This window comes from Heptranchias perlo, unplaced genomic scaffold (genome assembly GCF_035084215.1).
Source record: "Heptranchias perlo isolate sHepPer1 unplaced genomic scaffold, sHepPer1.hap1 HAP1_SCAFFOLD_228, whole genome shotgun sequence".
NCBI classification, from domain to species: domain Eukaryota; kingdom Metazoa; phylum Chordata; class Chondrichthyes; order Hexanchiformes; family Hexanchidae; genus Heptranchias; species Heptranchias perlo.
In genome coordinates this window covers 202433-223097 of record NW_027139242.1, presented here as the reverse complement: position 1 = coordinate 223097, position 20665 = coordinate 202433, and the positions used below count along the sequence as shown (strand labels likewise).

Here is a 20665-nt window from a genome sequence, read left to right as displayed (position 1 = left end):
GATAAAAGGGTTTGATCTAGTAGCTATCACTGAGACGTTGTTGCAAGGTGACCAAGGTTGGGAACTAAATATTCCAGAGTACTTGACGTTTCGAAAAGACAGACAAAATGAAAAAAGGAGGGGAGGGGGGGGTGGGGAGGTATCCTGATGATAAAGGATGAGGTAAGGACAGTAGTGAGAAAGGATCTTGGCTCGGAAGATCGGGAAGTAGAGTCAGTCTGGGTGGAAATAAGAAATAACAAGGGGCAGAAAACACCGGTGGGAGTGGGTAACAGGCCCCCGAACAGTAGATATACTGTTGGACAGAGTATTTATCAAGAGATAAGAGGAGCTTGTAACAAAGGTAATGCAATAATCGTGGGGGACTTCAATCTTCATATAGACTGGACAAATCAAATTTGCAAAGGTAGTTTGTTGGACGAGTTCATGGAATGAATTTGAGACGGTTTCCGAGAGCAATACGTTGAGGAACCAACCAGGGAACAGGCTATTTTAGATCTTGTCTTGTGTAATGAGACAGGTTTAATTAGTAATGTCATAGTAAGGGATCCTCTGGGGAAGAGTGATCATAATATGATAGAATTTCACATTGAGTTTGAGAGTGACGTACTTAAGTCAGAAACTAGAGTCTTAAATTTAAACAAAGCTAATTACATGGGTATGAGGGGCGAGTTGACTAAGGTAGATTGGGGAATTAGATTAAAAGGTATGACAGTAGATAAACAATGGGGAACATTTAAAGAAATAATTCAAAATTCTCAGTGAATGTACATTCCATTGAGAAATAAAAACTCCACAGGAAAAGTGATCCACCCGTGGCTAGCTAAAGAAGTTAGGGATAATATTAGATTAAAAGAAGAGGCTTTTAATGTTGCCAATAAGAGTAGTAAGCCTGAGGATTGGGAGAGTTTTAGAAACTAGCAAAGGATGTCCAAGAAATTGATAAAAATGGAGAAAATAGAATGAGAGTAAACTAGCAAGAAATATAAAAACAGATTGTAAGAGCTTCTACAGGTATGTAAAAAGGAAGAGAGTAGTGAAAGTAAACGTGGGTCCCTTAGAGGCTGAGACAGGAGAAATTATAATGGGGAATAAGGAAATGGCAGAGACATTAAACAAATATTTTGTATCTGTCTTCACAAAAAACATACCAGAAACAGTGGGGAACCAATGGTCTAACGAGAATGAGAAATTTAAAGTAATTAATATTAGTAAAGAAAAAGTACTAGAGAAATTAATCGGACAAATCCCCTGGACCTGATGGCCTACATCCTAGAGTTCTGAAAGAGGTGGCTGCAGAGATAGTGGATCCATTGGTTGTGATCTTCCAAAATTCCCTAGATTCTAGAACGGTCCCTGTGGATTGGAAGGTAGCAAATGTAACACCGCTATTCAAGAAGGGAGGGAGAGAGAAAACAGGGAACTACAGGCCAGTTAGCCTGACATCAGTCGTCGGGAAAATGCTGGAATCCATTATTAAGGAAGTGGTAACAGGGCACTTAGAAAATCATAATATGATTAGACAGAGTCAGCATGGTTTTATGAAAGGGAAATCATGATTGACAAATCTGTTAGAGTTTTTTTGAGGGTGTAACCAGCAGGGTAGATAATGGGGAACCAGTGGATGTCGTATATTTGGATTTTCAAAAGGCATTCGATAAGGTGCCACATAAAAGGTTGTTACACAAGATAAGGGCTCATGGGATTGGGGTAATATATTAGCACGGATAGAGGATTGGTTAATAGACAGAAAACAGAGAGTAGGGATAAACGGGTCATTTTCAGGTTGGCAGGCTGTAACTAGTGGGGTACCGCAAGGATCGGAGCTTGGGCCTCAGCTATTTACAATTTATATTAGTGACTTAGATGAAGGGACCGAGTGTAATGTATCCAAGTTTGCTGATGATACAAAGCTAGGTGGGAAAGTAAGCTGTGAGGAGGACACAAAGAGTCTGCAAAGGGATATAGACAGGTTAAGTGAGTGGGCAAGAAGGTGGCAGATGGAGTATAATGTGTGGAAATGTGAGGTTATTCACTTTGGTAGGAAGAATAGAAAAACAGAATATATTTTAAATGGTGAGAAACTATTAAATGTTGGTGTTCAGAGAAAGTTAGCATGCAGGTACAGCAAGCAATTAGGAAGGCAAATGGTATGTTGGCCTTTATCATGGAATCATAGAAATTTATGGCACAGAAGGAGGCCATTTGGCCCATCGTGTTTGTGCCGGCCGAAAAAGAGCCACCCAGCTTAATCCCACTTTCCAGCACTTGGTCCGTAGCCCTGTAGGTTACAGCACTTCAGGTGCACATCCAGGTACTTTTTAAATTCTATGAAGGTTTCTGCCTTGACCACCCTTTCAGGCAGTGAGTTCCAGACCCCCAACTCCCTCTCTGGGTGAAATTTATTTTCCTCAGCTCCCCTCTAATTCTTCCACCAATTACTTTAAATCTATGCCCCCTAGTTATTGACCCTTCTGCTAAGGGAAATAAGTCCTTCCTATCCACTCTATCCAGGCCCCTCATAATTTTGTACACGTCAATTAAATCTCCCCTCAGCCTCCATTGTTCCAAAGAGAACAACCCCAGCCTATCCAATCTTTACTCATAGCTAAAATTCTCCAGTCCTGACAACATCCTCGTAAATCTCCTCTGTACCCTCTAGTGCAATTACATCTTTCCTGTAATGTGACCAGAACTGTACTCAGTACTCAAGCTGTGCCCTAACCAGTGTTTTATACAGTTCCAGCATAACCTCCCTGCTCTTATATTCTGTGCCTCGGCTAATAATGGAAAGTATCCCGTATGCCTTTTTAACCACCTTATCTACCTGTCCTGCTACCTTCAGGGACCTGTGGACATGCACTCCAAGGTCCCTCACTTCCTCTACACCTCTCAGTATCCTCCCATTTATTGTGTACTCCCTTGCCTTGTTTGCTCTCCCCAAATGCCTTACCTCACACTTCTCCGGATTGAATTCCATTTGCCACTTTTCTGCCCACCTGACCAGTCCATTGATATCTTCCTGCAGTCTACAGCTTACCTCCTCACAATCAACCACATGGTCAATTTTTGTATCATCTGCCAACTTCTTAATCATGCCCCCTACATTTAAGTCTAAATCATTGATATATATCACAAAAAGCAAGGGACCTAGTACTGAGCCTTGCAGAACCCCGTTGAAAACAGCCTTCCAGTCACAAAAATACCCGTCAACCATTACCCTTTGCTTCCTGCCACTGAGCCACTTAGAATCATAGAGTGGAAAGGTTGCAGCATAGAAGGTCCTTTGAGTTTGCTTTCCAACTTTCCCTTGGACGCCATGGGCTTTTACTTTTCTGACTAGTGTGCCATGTGGGACCTTGTCAAGAGCCTTGCTAAAATCATAAGAACATAAGAGATAGGAGCAGGAGTAGGCCATTCGGCCCTTCGAGCCTGCTCCGCCATTCAATGAGATCATGGCTGATCTGATTTTTACCTCAACTCCACTTTCCCGCCCTTTCCCCATATCCTTTGACTCTCTTGCTGATCAAAAATTTGTCTAACTCAGCCTTGAATGTATTCAATGACTCAGCCTCCACAGCTTTTTGGGGCAAAGAATTCCAAAGGTTCACAACCCTCTGAGGGAAGAAATTTCTCCTCATTTCCGTCTTAAACGAGCGACCCCTTATTCTGAGACTATGCCCTCCAGTTTTAGATTCCCCCATGAGGGGTAACATCCTCTCAGCATCTACCCTATCGAGCCCCCTCAGAATCTTATATGTTTCAATAAGATCTCCTCTCATTCTTCTAAACTCCAATGAGTATAGACCCAACCTGCTCAATCTTTCCTCATAAGACAACCCTTCCATACCCGGAATCAACCGAGTGAACCTTCTCTGAACTGCCTCCAATGCAAGTATGTCCTTCCTTAAATAAGGGCACCAGAACTGTACGCAGCACTCCAGGTGTGGTCTCACCAGCACCCTGTACAGTTGTAGCATGACTTCCCTGCTTTTATACTCCATCCCCCTAGAAATAAAGGCCAATATTCCGTTTGCCTTCCGGATTACCTGCTGCACCTGTATGTTGACTTTTTGTGTTTCATGTACGAGGACACCCAGATCCCTCTGTACCGCAGCATTTTGTAGTATTTCTCCATTCAAATAATATTTTGCTTTTTTGTTCTTCCTACTAAAATGGATGACTTCACATTTTCCCACATTCTATTCCATCCGCCAAATTTTTGCCCATTCCCTTAACCTGTCAATATCCCTTTGCAGACACTTTGTGTCCTCATCACAACTTGTTTTTCCACCTATTTTTGTATCATCAGCAAATTTGGCCACAAGACACTCTGTTCCTCATCCAAGTCATTGATATATATTGTAAATAGTTGAGGCCCCAGCACTGAGCCCTGCGGCACCCCACTAGTTACAGATTGCCATTTTGAAAATTACCCTTTTATCCCAACTCTTTGTTTTCTGTTAGTTAGTCAATCCTCTATCCATGCCAGTATATTACCTCCAACACCATGAGCTCTTATCTTGTGCAGTAATCTTTTATGTGGCACCTTATCGAATGTCTTTTGGAAATCCAAATATACTGCATCCATTGGTTCCCCTTTATCCACCCTGCCCGTTACTTCCTCAAAGAACTCTAATAAATTTGTCAAACACGATTTCCCCTTCATAAAACCATGTTGACTCTCCTTGATTGTATTATGAGTCTCCAAATGTCCTGCTTCTACTTCCTTAATAATGGATTCTAGCATTTTCCCAATGACAGATGTTAGGCTAACTGGTCTATAGTTACCTGCTTTCTGTCTCACTCCCTTCTTGAATAGGGGTGTTACGTTTACGGTTTTCCAATCCGCTGGGACCTTTCCAGAATCGTGAATTCTGGAAGATTACAACCAATGCATCCACTATCTCTGTAGCCACTTCCTTTAAGACCCTCGGTTGCAAGTCATCAGGTCCAGGGGACTTGTCAGCCTTTAGACCCATTAGTTTACCTAGTACTTTTTCTCTAGAGATAGTGATTGTCCAATCTATATGAAAGTTAAAATCGCCCATGATTATTGTATTATCTTTTTTACAAGCCCCCCTTAGTTCCTGATTTATATTTTGCCCTACAGTGTAGCTACTGTTAGGCAGCCTATATACTACTCCCACCAGTGATTTCTTTCCCTTGCTATTTCTTACCTCCACCCAAATTGATTCGACATCTTGATCTTCTGAGCCAAGATCATTTCTCACTATTATACCAATTTCATCCTTTATTAACAGAGCTACCCCACCACCTTTACTTTTTTTCCTATCCTTCCGGAATGTTAAATAACCCTGAATATTTAGCTCCCAACCTTGGTCACCTTGCAACCACGTCTCTGTAATGGCCACAAGGTCATTCCCATTTGTTTCTATTTGTCCTGTCAATTCATCGATCTTATTACGAATGCTGCGCAAATTCAGATAAAGAACCTTTAATTTTGTCTTTTGACCATTCTTTCCTACCCCGGCCCCATTTGCTAGTGCACTCTTATGTTTGTTCGCTCTGTTCCTTCCTGACACACTCTGGTTATCATTACCTTGTCCATTCTCTTCAACATTCTAAATCTCCTCTCACCTGAACCCTCTCTCCCACCTCCCCCCTCCCCCCCCCCCCCCCCCCCCCCCGCCCCATTTAGTTTAAAGCCTTCTCTACCGCCCTAGTTATTCGGTTTGCCAGAACACTGGTCCCAGCGGGGTTCAGGTGAAGCCCATCTCGACGGAACAGCTCCCTCTTTCCCCAGTACTGGTGCCAGTGCCCCATGAATCGAAACCCACTTCTCCCACACCAATCTTTGATCTGATTGACCCTGTGCCAATTTGCTCGTGGCTCAGGTAATAATCCAGAGATTATCACTTTTGTGGTTCTGCTTTTTAATTTAGTCCCTAGCTGCTCAAACTCCCTCAGCAGAACCTCTTTCTTAGTCGTACTTATGTCGTTGGTACCTCCGCGAACCACGACAACTGGATCCTCCCCCTCCCACTCCAAGTTTCTCTCCAGCCCTGAGATTTGCTTAACCCTGGCACCGGGTAGGCAACAGAGTCTTCGGGACTCTCGCTCTTGGCTGCAGAGAACAGTATCTATCCCTCTAACTATACTGTCGCCTACTACTACCACCTTCCTTTTTACTCCCCCCACTTGAATGGCCCCCTGAACCACGGTGCTGTGGCCAGTTTGCTCATCCTCCCTGCAGTCCTTGCTCTCGTCCACACAGCTTGGAAGGACCTCGTAACGTTAGATAAGTGCAGAAGCTGAGGCTCCTGCAATGCTACTTCCTGGATCCCCGTACCTGCCTCACTCGCAGTCACACCCTCCTGTCCCTGACCACGTGCAAATTCTACAGTATTTAGTCTAAGGGGCGTGACTGCCTCCTGGATCAAAGTGTCCAGGTAACTTTCTCCCTGATGCCTCGCAATGTCTGCAGCTTGGACTCCAGCCCCTCAACTCGAGCTGCAGACACTTACCGCAGATGTGGTCACCTCGGACAAAACTGTCCAGTAGCTCCCACATATTGCAGCTGCAACACATCTCCTGCCCTGTCATAACTATAGTATTTATTTAATGGATTATGTCACTGTCAATGAAATTACTTATAATTTTGATCTAAGTACTAACCTCATTTAATTTATTTAATTAAGTTTAGTTAATTAGTTAATATTTTTATGCTACATGATTTTACAGTAACTTAGCCCACAGTCCTAAGAAAAAGAAATACTCCCCACCAATCACCCACTTGCTTTCACTCCGCTCTCACTCTGTGCTGTTTCTATCCCCTCTCCCCTCTCGTTGTTTCCCACCGCTCTGGTGAACTCTCACTCTGTGCTGTTTCTATCCCCTCTCCCCTCTCGTTGTTTCCCACCGCTCTGGTGAACTCTCACTCTGTGCTGTTTCTATCCCCGCTCCTCTCTCGTTGTTTCCCACCATGTACACTACACCAAATGCACTACCCTCATTGGCCGCCTTGTTACCTCCTCAAAAAATTCAATCAAGTTCGTCAGACACGACCTTTCCTTAACAAATCCATGCTGACTGTCCTTGATTAATCCGTGCCTTTCTAAATGGCGATTAATACTGTCCCTCAGAATTGATTCCAATAATTTGCCCACCACCGAGGTTGGACTGACTGGCCTCTAATTACTCGATCTATCCCTTTCTCCTTTCTTAAACAACGGTACAACATTAGCAGTCCTCCAATCCTGCAGCACCATGCCTGTAGCCAGGGAGGATTGGAAAATGATGGTCAGAGCCTCCGCTATTTCCTCCCTGCCTTTTAACAGCCTGGGATACATTTTATCCGGGCCTGGCGATTTATCTACTACCAAAGATGCTAATCCCCTTAATACTTCCTCTCTCACTATGTTTACCCATCCAATATTTCACACTCCTCCTCCTTAACTACAATGTCTGCATCATCCCCCTCTTTTGTGAAGGCAGATGCAAAGTATTCATTAAGAACCATACCCACATCTTCCGCCTCCACACACAGGTTACCTTTTTGGTCTCTAATAGGCCCTACTCTTTCCTTAGTTATCTTCTTGCTCTTTATGTATTTATAAAACATCTTTGGGTTTTCCTTGATTTTACTTGCCAGTATTTTCTCGTGCCCTCTCTTTGCTTTCCTAATTTCCTTTTTAATTTCACCCCTGTACTTTCTATACTCCTCTAGGCTTTCTGCAGTATTGAGTTTTTGGTATCTGACATAAGCTTCCCTTTTCTTCCTTATCCTACCCTGTTTGCTCGTTGACATCCAGGGGGCTCTAGATTTGGGAGTCCCACACTTTTTCTTTGTAGGCACATATTTGCACTGAACTCTCATTATCTCCTCCCTTGAATGCCACCCACTGCTCTGACACTGATTTACCTTCAAATAGCTGTTTCCAGTCCACTTTTATTTTAAGGGGATGGGAGTACAAGAGTAAGGAAGTCTTGGCACAATTGTATAGGGCCTTAGTGAGACCACACCTGAAGTACTGTGTACAGTTTTGATCTTATCTAAGGAAGGATACACTTGCCTTAAAGGCGATGCAACGAAGGTTCACTAGATTAATTCCTGGGATGAGAGGGTTGTCCTATGAGGAGAGATTGAGTAGAATGGGCCGATATTCTCTGGAGTTTAGAAGAATGAGAGGTGATCTCATTGAAACATAGAAGATTCTGAGGGGGCTTGACAGGGTAGATGCTGAGAGGTTGTTTCCCTGGCTGGTGAGTCTAGAACTAGGGGACATAGTCTCAGGATAAGGGGTCGGCCATTTAAGACTGAGATGAGGAGGAATTTCTTCACTCAGTGGGTTGTGAATCTTTGGAATTCTCTACCCCAGAGGGCTGTGGATGCTGAGTTGTTGAATATATTCAAGGCTGAGATAGATCGGTTTTTGGACTCTAAGGGAATCAAGGGACATGGGGATTGGGTGGGAAAGTGGAGTTGAGGTAGAAGATCAGCCATGATCTGACTGAATGGCGGAGCAGGCTCGAGGGGCCGAATGGTCTACTCCTGCTCCAATTTCTTATGTTCTTATGTAGCACAGAAACACCATTTGACCCAAGTGGTCTATGTCGGTATTTATGCGCCACACGAGCCTCCTCCTTCCCTGCTTCATCTACCCCATCAACATGGAATCGTAGAAAGGTTACAGCACGGAAGGAGGCCATTCGGCCCATCGAGTCCGCGCCGGCTCTATGCAAGAGCAATCCAGCTAGTCCCACTCCCCCGCCCTTTCCCCGTTGCCCTGCACGTTTTTTCCCTTCAAGTACTTATCCAGTTCCCTTTTGAAGGCCATGATTGAATCTGCCTCCACCACCCCCTCGGGCAGTGTATTCCAGATCCTAACCACTCGCTGTGTAAAAAAGGTTTTTTCTCATGTCACCTTTGGTTCTTTTGCCAATCACCTTAAATCTATGTCCTCTGGTTCTCGACCCTTCTGCCAATGGGAACAGTTTCTCTCTATTTACTCTGTCTAGACCCTTCATGATTTTGAATATAAGAACATAAGAACATAAGAAATAGGAGCAGGAGTAGGCCAATCGGCCCCTCGAGCCTGCTCCGCCATTCAATAAGATCATGGCTGATCTGATCCCAACCACAAATCTAAAGAACACAAGAAGTAGGAGCAGGACCCGGCCACTCAGCCCCTGGGCCCTCTCCGCCACCCACAGGGCAGTGACCGATCCGAACTCAGCTTCATGTCCAATTTCCTGCCCGCTCCCCATAACCCCTAATTCCCTTTACTTCTAGGAAACTGTCTATTTCTGTTTTAAATTTATTTAATGATGTAGCTTCCTGGGGCAGCAAATTCCACAGACCTACCACCCTCTGAGTGAAGAAGTTTCTCCTCATCTCAGTTTTGAAGGAGCAGCCCCTTATTCTAAGATTATGCCCCCTAGTTCTAGTTTCACCCATCTTTGGGAACATCCTTACCGCATCCACCTGATCAAGCCCCTTCACAATCTTATATGTTTCAATAAGATCGCCTCTCATTCTTCTGAACTCCAATGAGTAGAGTCCCAATCTACTCAACCTCTCCTCATATGTCCACCCCCTCATCCCCGGGATTAACCGAGTGAACCTTCTTTGTACTGCCTCGAGAGCAAGTATGTCTTTTCTTAAGTGTGGACACCAAAACTGTATGCAGTATTCCAGGTGCGGTCTCACCAATACCTTATATAACTGCAGCAATACCTCCCTGTTTTTATATTCTATCCCCCTAGCAATAAAAGCCAACATTCCGTTGGCCTTCTTGATCACCTGCTGCACCTGCATACCAACTTTTTCATTTTCTTGCACTAGGACCCCCAGATCCCTTTGTACTGCAGTACTTTCCAGTTTCTCGCCATTAAGATAATAACTTGCTCTCTGATTTTTCCTGCCAAAGTGCATAACCTCACATTTTCCAATATTATATTGCATCTGCCAAATCTCCGCCCACTCACCCAGCCTGTCTACATCCCCTTGCATGTTTTTATGTCCTCCTCACTCTCTACTTTCCCTCCCATCTTTGTATCATCTGCAAACTTTGATACGTTACACTCGGTCCCCTCCTCCAAATCATTAATATAGATTGTAAAGAGTTGGGGACCCAGCACCGACCCCTGCGGAACACCACTGGTTACTGGTTGCCAGTCCGAGAATGAACCATTTATCCCAACTCTCTGCCTCCTGTTCGATAACCAATCCTCCACCCATGCCAGAATATTACCCCAATCCTGTGATTTTTTATCTTAAGCAATAATCTTTTATGTGGCACCTTGTCGAATGCCTTCTGGAAGTCCAAATACACTACGTCCACTGGTTCCCCTTTATCCACCCTGTACGTTATATCCTCAAAGAACTCAAGCAAATTTGTCAGACATGACTTCCCCTTCATAGAGCCATGCTGACATTGTCCTATTAAATTATGCTTATCTAAATGTTCCGTTACTGTCTCCTTAATAATAGACTCCAAAATTTTACCCATCACAGATGTTAGGCTAACTGGCCTATAATTTCCAGCCTTCTGCCTACTACCCTTTTTAAATAACGGTGTTACATTAGCAGTTTTCCAATCTGCCGGGACCTCTCCTGAGTCCAGGGAATTTTGGAAAACTATCACCAAAGCATCCACAATCCCTACTGCCACTTCCCTCAAGATCCTAGGATGTAAGCCATCAGGTCCAGGGGATTTATCCGCTTTGAGTCCCATTATTTTACTGAGTACCAATTCCTTAGTGATTTTAATTGTATTTAGCTCCTCCCCCCGTAGAGCCCCCTGTTTGTCCAGTGTTGGGATATTCTTAGTGTTCTCTACTGTAAAGACTGAAACAAAATATTTGTTCAGCATTTTTGCCATCTCCATGTTTCCCACCATTAATTTCCCGGTCTCATCCTCTAACGGACCTACGTTTGCCTTAGCCACCCTTTTTCTTTTTACATAACTATAGAAACTCTTGCTATCTGTTTTTATATTTTTTGCTAATTTATTTTCATAATCTATCTTCCCTTTCTTAATCAATCCTTTAGTTACTTTTTGCTGTCTTTTGAAGACTTCCCAATCTTCTATCCTCCCACTAAGTTTGGCTACCTTATATGTCCTTGTTTTTAGTTGGATACTATCCTTGATTTCTTTACTTAGCCACGGATGGCTGTCATTTCTTTTACACCCTTTTTTCCTCAGTGGAATATATTTATTTTGAAAGTTGTAAAACACTGGTTAGGCCACAGCTGGAGTATTGTGTGCAGTTCTGATCGCCACACTACAGGAAGGATGTGATCGCTTTGGAGAGGGTGCAGAGGAGATTCACCAGGATGTTACCAGGGCTGGAGCGCTTCAGCTATGAAGAGAGACTGGGAAGATTGGGTTTGTTTTCCTTGGAGCAGAGGAGGCTGAGGGGGGACATGATTGAGGTGTACAAAATTATGAGGGGCACAGATAGGATGGATACTAAGGAGCTTTTTCCCTTCGTTGAGGGTTCTATAACAAGGGGGCATAGATTCAAGGTAAAAGGCGGGAGGTTTAGAGGGGATTTGAGAAAGAACTTTTTCACCCAGAGGGTGGTTGGAGTCTGGAACTCACTGCCTGAAAGGGTTGTGGAGGCAGGAACCCTCACAACATTCAAGAAGCATTTGGATGAGCACTTGAAATGCCATAGCATACAAGGCTACGGACCAAATGCTGGAATATGGGATTAGAGTAGACAGGGCTGATGGCCGGCGCGGACACGATGGGCCGAAGGGCCTCTATCCGTGCTGTATAACTCTATGACTCTAACTCCTTAAATGAACACCACTCCTCATGTACCGTCTTACCCTTTAATCTATTTTCCCAGTCCACTTTAATCAATTCCGCTCTCATACCATCATAGTCTCCTTTATTCAAGCTCAGTACGCTTGTTTGAGAATCAACCTTCTCACCCTCTAATTGGATATGGAATTCAACCATGTTGTGGTCACTCATTCCAAGGGGATCCTTAACTAGGACATTATTTATTAATTAATCCTGACTCATTACACAGGACCAGGTCCAAGGTTGCCTGCCCCCTTGTAGGATCAGTTACATACTGCTCAAGAAATCCATCCCTAATACACTCAATGAACTCTTCCTCAAGGCTGCTCTGCCCAATTTGCTTTGTCCAGTTAATATGATAGTTAAAATCCCCCATAATTATGGCTGTTCCCTTATTACATGCCCCGACTATTTCCTGATTAATACTTCTTCCAGCAGAGTTGCAACTATTAGGAGGCCTATATACTACGCCCACTAGTGTTTTTTTCCCCTTATTATTCCTTATCTCTACCCAAACTGTTTCATTATCTTGATGCTCTGTCCCAATATCATTTATCTGTATTACAGTGATTCCTTCCTTTATTAACATAGCCACCCCACCTCCCCTTCCTTCCTGCCTGTCCTTCCTGATTGTTAAATACCCTGGCATATTTAATTCCCAGTCGTTGTCACCCTGCAGCCATGTTTCTGTAATGGCCACAAGATCATACCCATACGTAGTTATTTGTGCCGTTAACTCGTCCATTTTGTTACGAATGCTACGTGCATTCAGATAAACAACTTTCAAATCTGTTTTGTGACACTTAGTTCCTGCTTTTTCCTTTTTTAACACTTTACCTATTACTCCATACCTTCTGTCCCTTCCTGATACACTTTCCTCTGTCTCCCTGCTCAGGTTCCCAACCCCCTGCCACTTTAGTTTAAACCCTTCCCAACAGCACTAGCAAACACTCCCCCTAGGACAGCGGTCCCGGCCCTGCCCAGGTGCAGACCGTCCGGTTTGTACTGGTCCCACCTCCCCCAGAACCGTTTCCAGTGTCCCAGGAATTTGAATCCCTCCCCCTTGCACCATTCCTCTAGCCACGTATTCATTTGAAATATCCTCCTATTTCTACTCTGACTAGCACGTGGCACTGGCAGCAATCCTGAGATTACTACCTTTGAGGTCCTATTTTTTAATTTACCTCCTAACTCCCTATATTCTGCTTTTAGGACCTCATCCCCTTTTTTACCTATATCGTTGGTGCCTATGTGCACCACGACAGCTGGCTGTTCGCCCTCCCCCTCCAAAATGTTCTGTAGCCGCTCCGAGACGTCCTTGATCCTTGCACCAGGGAGGCAACACACCATCCTGGAGTCTCGGTTGCGGCCGCAGAAACGCCTGTCTATTCCCCTTACAATTGAGTCCCCTATCACTATAGCTCTTCCACTCTATCTCTATCAAATCTCCTCGCAACCCTCTCTGTTCCAAGGAGAACAATCCCAGTTTCTCCAGTTTATCCACTAAAGCCCCTCATTTTAGTAAATCTCTTCTGCACCGTCTCTAAGGCCTTCATATCCTTCCAAAAGTGTGGTGCCCAGAACTGGACACAATACTCCAGTTGTGGCCGAGCCAGTGTTTTATAAACTTATAAACATAACTTCCGTACTTTGTACTCTCTGCCTCTATTTATAAAACCCAGGACCTCATTTGCTTTTTTAACCGCTTTCTCAACCTGGCCTGCCACCTTCAACGATTTATGCACATATACCTCCAGATCTCTCTGTTCCTGTACCCCTTTTAGGATTGTGCCCTCTAGTTTATATTGCCTCTCCTTGTTTTTCCCACCGAAATGCATCACCTTGCATTTTTCCGAGTTAAATTTAATCTGCCATGTGTCCGCCCATGCCACCAGCCTGTCTATATCCTCTTGAAGTCTATCACTATCCTCCTCACTGTTTACTACACTTCCAAGTTTTGTGTCATTTTGAAATTGTGCCCTGTACACCCAAGTCCAAGTCATTAATATATATCGTGAAAAGCAGTGGTCCCAGCACCGACCCCTGGGGAACACCACTGTACACCTCCCTCCAGTCCGAAAAACAACCGTTCACCACTACTCTCTGTTTTCTGTCCCTTAGCCAATTCTGTATCCCTGTTGCTACTGCCCCCTTTATTCCATGGGCTGCAATCTTGATGATAAGCCTACCATGCAGCACTTTATCAAACGCCTTTTGAAAGTCCATATTCGCCACATCAACTGCATTGCCCTCATCTACCCTCTCTGTTACCTCATCGAAAGACTCTTTCAAGTTGGCTAAACACTATTTGCCTTTAACAAATCCGTGCTGGCTTTCCCTAATCAATCCACACTCGTCCAATAGCCTTCTATTCCATCCTGGCCAATATTTATCCCTCAACCAACATCACTTATACAGATTATCCGGTCATTATCGCATTGCTGTTTGTGGGATCTTGCTGTGCGCAAATTGGCTGCCGTGTTTCCTACATTACAACAGTGACTACATTTCAAAGGTACTTCATTGGCTGTAAAGCGCTTTGGGACATCCTGAGGTTGTGACAGGTGCTTTATAGAGGTGACTAAAGTAGTGGACAGGGGAATGTCAATGGATGTTATTTATATGGACTTCCAGAAGGCATTTGATAAAGTCCCACATAAGAGACTGTTAGCTAAGGTAGAAGCCCATGAAATTGAGGAAAATGTACGGACTTGGTTAGGAAGTTGGCTGAGCGAAAGGCGACAGAGAGTAGGGATAATGGGAAGGTACTCACATTGGCAGGATGTGACTAGTGGAGTCCCGCAGGGATCTGTCTTGGGGCCTCAATTATTCACAATATTTATTAACGACTTAGATGAAGGTACAGAAAGTCTTGTATCTAAGTTTGCCGATGACACAAAGATTGGTGACATTGTAAGCACTGTAGATGAAAACATAAAATTACAAAGCGATATTGATAGATTAGGTGAATGGGCAAAACTGTGGCAAATGGAATTCAATGTAGACAAATGTGAGGTCATCCACTTTGGATCAAAAAAGGATAGAACAGGGTACTTTCTAAATAGTAAAAAGTTAAAAACAGTGGATGTCCAAAGGGACTTAGGGGTTCAGGTACATAGATCATTGAAGTGTCATGAACAGGTGCAGAAAATAATCAATGAGGCTAATGGAATGCTGGCCTTTATATCCAGAGGACTGGAGTACAAGGGGGCAGAAGTTATGCTGCAGCTATACAAAACCCTGGTTAGACCGCACCTGGAGTACTGTGAGCCGTTCTGGGCACCGCACCTTCGGAAGGACATATTGGCCTTGGAGGGAGTGCAGCGTAGGTTTACTAGAATGATACCTGGACTTCAAGGGTTAAGTTACGAGGAGAGATTACACAAATTGGGGTTGTATTCTCGAGTTTCGAAGGTTAAGGGATGATCTGATCGAAGTTTATAAGATATTAAGGGGAACAGATAGGGTGGATAGAGAGAAACTATTTCCGCTGGTTGGGGATTCTAGGAGTAGGGGGCACAGTCTAAAAATTAGAGCCAGACCTTTCAGGAGCGAGATTAGAAAACATTTCTACACACAAAGGGTGGTGGAAGTTTGGAACTCTCTTCTGCAAACGGCAATTGATACTAGCTCAATTGCTAAATTTAAATCTGAGATAGATAGCTTTTTGGCAACCAAAGGTATTAAGGGATATGGGCCAAAGGCAGGTATATGGGGCTCGATTTTAGGGTCGGGTTCCCAGCGGGGTGGCCCCGAAAATCCCGATCTCCGGTCACGTGACTGGATCGCGACGAAATCCCGGCCACTTCCGGGTACCGCGCTGACGTGCGGGGCTGCGCGCGCAAGCCCCGCTGGTGGGAATCCCGCAGGCAATTAAAGCCAGCGGGGTTCCACTTGAGAGTACTTAACTTGCTCGTTGTGGTCAGTTAATGAGCTGAAGCAGCTGTCAAAAGAGGAAGTGTGGGATTTTAGGTTCAAGGCAGTCAGTTTCCCACACTGGGGGAAACAGTACCATTCAAACCAGGCGTGTTGCAGCCAGCAGCCTGTGGCAGGTGCCAAGGTGCGCTCCACGGGGGAGAGCCCTCACCCACGCAGGAGACCACCGCGTCACATAGGGCAACCCCTGCCCTCCACCACCCCCAGCCAAGCCAGAGGACAGACCGACACGAAACCGCAGCCCCAGTCCGAGGACCCACCCACCTACCCTGCACAACCCCTCAGACCAACACCTGCCAGTTTGGTGGTGTGTGGACACCCTCGGAGGACGAAGAGCATGACCAGCACCAGCAGCCTCGCAGTCCACGCCGTCCGCCGCAGAGACGTGGATCCCCCCAACACGGTGTTGTTGCACGCCCACCTGCACAGCAGGAGGGAGGGCTACCGCAGAGAGAGACGCGTCGCAGAGGGCACTACCCTCGCCACAGGGTCCACAGACCGAGGCGCAGCTCCCCGGACCTCTCCGAGCAGCAGTGCACAGGGAGGCGCAGATTCGCTCGACATGTAGTCGTGGAGATCTGCAGCCTCTTTCATGCAGAGCTGCTCCTGGCTGGCCCCAGCACCAACTGCTTACCTGTCGCTGGCAAAGTCACCACTGCCCTCCACACCTTCTCCTCCGCATCCTTCCAGGGTGCAGCCGGCTACACCGCCGATGTCTCTCAGTCGTCTGCGCGGACGAGCCCTGCAAATACACCTGCACCTACTCTGCAGTAACACGATGGGTGGCATCAGTGGTGGGTCCTCATAGTGATACCCAGGAGCGGGCATTATTGGACACAACGGACAGGATTCGCGGAGACATGGCAGTGGTGGTGTCAATATAATGTGTGCTGTTTGTTGCTCTGAAATTCAATATGGGTAACACCCATGACAAACCCTCAGACACCCTTGTGCACCCCCTTCATGCTGACGAGACGTTTGCCTTACGCTGCCTACTGCACATATGTGATGCATGCCCTGTGGCTGCAGCACAGGTGGTGGCAGGTTGAGTGAGGCTGGCCGTGAGGGAGATGCACGAGAGGGTGAGTATGGGATGGAGCCATGAGATTGTATGAGGATTGGGTCGCGTGTTAGTGGCAGGATGAGTACTGGCGAGGTGAGTCGGTGGAGGTAAGATGAGGATGGGGTGTGAGTGGGTATGAAGGGTGATGTGACAGAATAGTGTTGGCGGTGCCGAAGGAGATTTGGGGTGGGGGCAGTGTTGTGGCAGACGGAGTGCAGGGGAAAGACTTCGTGTTCTCACTGTGGCGGACCTACTGCGGTCATTGCAGCGCCTCCTGCACTGTATGCAGGTGGGCCATATGTTGGTGGCGCAGGTGACCCCCTCTGCCACCTCGAGCCAGGCCTTCTTGGTGGCAGAGGCAGGCCGCTTCCTCCCGCCCGCCGGGGGGAAGATCTGTGTCCTCCCCCTCCTCCTCACCCCATCTGATGATACCTGGGGTGAGGCATCATTAAACTGGGAGCAGCCTTCCCCCTGGGCTGCTCCATGCTGCAATTTGTCCCATTGGTTGCAGCATCTGTCAGTGGAGGACTGCCCCTTTAACTAGAGAGCCTCCAGCTGACAGATCGTACTGCGCATGCGCAGCCCGACCGACACGCAGGCCAGCGCCGTGGACCCCGGAGGAGCAGGTAATTGATTCCTATTAGTGGGTTGCCTGCTACGATCGCGTGGGCAACCCACTAATTTCGCCGTTCGCGTTTTCGACGCTCCCGGAGGACCACCCGCTGGGAACCCGCAGGCCTGCTAAATTCGAGCCCATGGAGTTAGATCACAGATCAGCCATGATCTTATCAAATGGCAGAGCAGGCACGAGGGGCTGAATGACCTACTCCTGTTCCTATGTTCCTAAGTCTTTCTTTTATCCTGCTCTTTTTTAATACATTTTTAATGACCTGGACTTGGGTATAGAGGGTATAATTTCAAAGTTTACAGATGACATGAAACTCGGAGATGTAGTAAACAATGTGGAGGATAGTAACAGATTTCAGGAGGACACAGACAGACTGGTGAAATGGGGTAGATCAAATTTAATGCAGAGAAGTGTGAAGTGATGCATTTAGGTAGGAAGAATGAGGAGAGGCAATATAAACTAAATGGTACAATTTTAAAGGGGGTGCAGGAACAGAGAGACCTGGAGGTTTACGTACACAAATCTTTGAAGGTGGCAGGACATGTTGAGAAGGCTGTTAAAAAAGCATATGGGATCCTGGTCTTTATTAATAGAGGCATAGAGTACAAAAGCAAGGAAGTTATGCTGAACCTTTATAAAACACTGGTTAGGCCTCAGCTGGAGTATTGTATTCAATTCTGGGCACCACACTTTAGGAAGGATGTCAAGGCCTTAGAGAGGGTGCAGAAGAGATTTACTAGAATGGTACCAGGGATGAGGGACTTCAGTTATGTGGAGAGACTGGAGAAGTTGGGGTTGTTCTCCTTAGAACAGAGAAGGTTAAGGGGAGATTTGATAGAGTTGTTCAAAATCATGAATGGTTTCAACAGAGTAAATAAGGATAAACTGTGGCAGAAGGGTCAGTAACCAGAGGTCACAGATTGAAGGTGATCAGCAAAAGAGCCAGAGGTGAGATGAGGAAACATTTTTTTACACAGCGAGTTGTTATGATCTGGAATGCGCTGCCTGAAAGGGTGGTGGAAGCAGATTCAATAATAACTTTCGAAAGGGAATTGGATAAATACTTAAAAGGGAAAAATTTTCAGGCTATGGGGAAAGAGCAGGGGAATGGGACTAATTGGATAGCTGTTTCAAAGAGCTGGCACAGGCACGATGGGCCGAATGACTTCTTCCTGTGCTGGACCTACTATGATACTATTCCTTTCTCCCTCGTGTTTATCCAGCTTCCCCTTAAATGCGCTATTATTTGCCTCAACTACTCCTTGTCGTAATGCGTTCCACATTCTCAGCACTCTCTCGGTGAAGAAGTTTCTCCCCAGTACCCTATTGGATTTATTAGTGACTATCTTATATTTTTGGCCCCTAGTTCTGGTCTCCCCCACAAGTGGAAACACCTTCTCTACGTCTACCCTATCAAACCCTTTCATAATCTTAAAGACCTCTACCAGGTCTTTTTTATAGAGCCCCAGCCTGATCAGTCTTTCCTGATCAGTATAATCCTCTCAGTTCTGGTGTCATCTTTGTAAATCTTCTTTGCGCCTTCTCCAGTGCCTCTCTATCCTTTTTTATATTATGGAGACCAGGACTGTTGTCAGTTCTCTGCGATCTAACCAGGGTTTGATGCAAGTCGTTTGTGTCTGACCATTAGCTGCTAACTGTCCCCAGGCTGTGCCAGTCCCAGGAGACGCTGCTCCCCCTCATTGCTGTCTTCATTCTACCACCAATCCTTCAATCTGTGACGAAGCCCATGGGACATTGCTGCATTGTGTGGGATTAATGGCCTTCTATTCCCTTTTATTGCAGAGGACGAGACTTAAAGAAAGAGCAGGAGCAGAGAGCCTGTGAACGAGAAATGCATCGTATTATGTTGCCATTGTCGGCCTTCTCCAACCCAGGCTGTGAGTTAGTCGATGAGGTGACTGTGGTGATAGAAAACCCTCAGACACAAACTGATGAAAGCAGAGAGAGTGCTAACCCCCTCGTAGGCCCAGCTGGAACTCCTGGGGCTTGAGTTTGGAAGCAGCCCAACCCAGAAGGCTCATATGGAGGTATTGGATCTGGAGCTCAGGCCTCTGATGAACAAGCAGGCTGTGAATGGAGTTTGGATTTGAAGCCATACCCAGACCATTGCCATTAATAAAATCTCTCTGGACAGAGAACTCAGTCTGAGAATTGCCAGGGAATAGCCTGGCACCGCACAAAGCAAGTGTCTGCTTCACCTGCAGTGTAGTGAAGGACCGGGCCAAGTCAGAATATCGCTCATTAGTGCATGAGTTCAGCATTTAGTAGAATATCTGACGGCAAATCAGGTGACCGTTCTTTTGTATTTTAAGAACAGCTCCTAATGGTGGCCGCTGTGTATGAAACTGACTGTGTGCAATCGCTCTGTACAATCCACTTCTACTGTGTACGAGATTATTGGGGATTTGGACATGTTGAAGGTAAATAACCTGCTTAGCAGTGGCTTAAATAATTGTGAACATTGCTGAATTTACTATTGAATATCTACTTTAATCAGAAGGGGATGGAGTTGATTTGAATTGTGTGACTGAAACAGAGAATGCAACCGATCGACAGTCGCTCGCTGTAACCTTCTCCCTCCGTCTCTACCGGGGGCCCCACTCCCCCACCCCCACCCCCAACCCTCAAACCCCACCTTCCCCTCCCCTCACACCTCCAGAGGTCCCAGGGCTGTGTCAATACTCCTTCCACTGTGAGCCCGAGTCACTCAGCCTCCATTTCCCAAAGTTACCGTCCATGGAAAGGGGCCCAAGGTTTCAGCTGTTTAGTGCTCACCCCCTCCTTTACCCCCTCCTTTACCCCCTCCTTTACCCCGCTCACCCCCCTCCTTTACCCCGCTCACCCCCCTCCTTTTACCCCCCTCCTTTTACCCCCCTGGGGCCCAGTATTATATTATGTGAATGGCCTGTATTGGACACATTTCATTCAGTGCCTCTGTATCGAGTTTGTATTCTGTACAATGGAAATTTCTTCTACTGTGTTAAAACCAACAAACCCACTTAATTAAACTGTTCAAAACAAGCATTTTGTGTAACATGAACTCATTCCTGGGAATGCTCAGTGGGGGGAGGGGGTGGGGGGGGGGTGATTTTTAAACTGGAAAAAATTGCTAGAGCATCAGTGGGAAACATTTAAAACAGTAATTAATAGAGACCAGGAGAAACTAAAAAGCAAAAACTAGCCAGTAATGAGACACCAAGGGTGAATACAGAAATAAGGGCAAAAATAAAACTAAAG

The 20665-nt window shown here is 45.7% G+C and overlaps 1 protein-coding gene across 1 annotated transcript in view; it reads left to right on the top strand.

Annotated features, from left to right (window-relative positions):
• Window positions 1-20449, top strand: part of pik3ip1 (phosphoinositide-3-kinase interacting protein 1) — a 62870-nt gene extending 42421 nt beyond the window's left edge. Inside the window, exon 7 of the mRNA XM_067978122.1 lies at window positions 19211-20449. Coding sequence (XP_067834223.1) covers window positions 19211-19418 — 208 coding nt within the window. The 3' untranslated portion in view covers window positions 19419-20449. The remainder of the gene's footprint in view (window positions 1-19210) is intronic.
• Window positions 20450-20665: the final 216 nt, after the last annotated feature.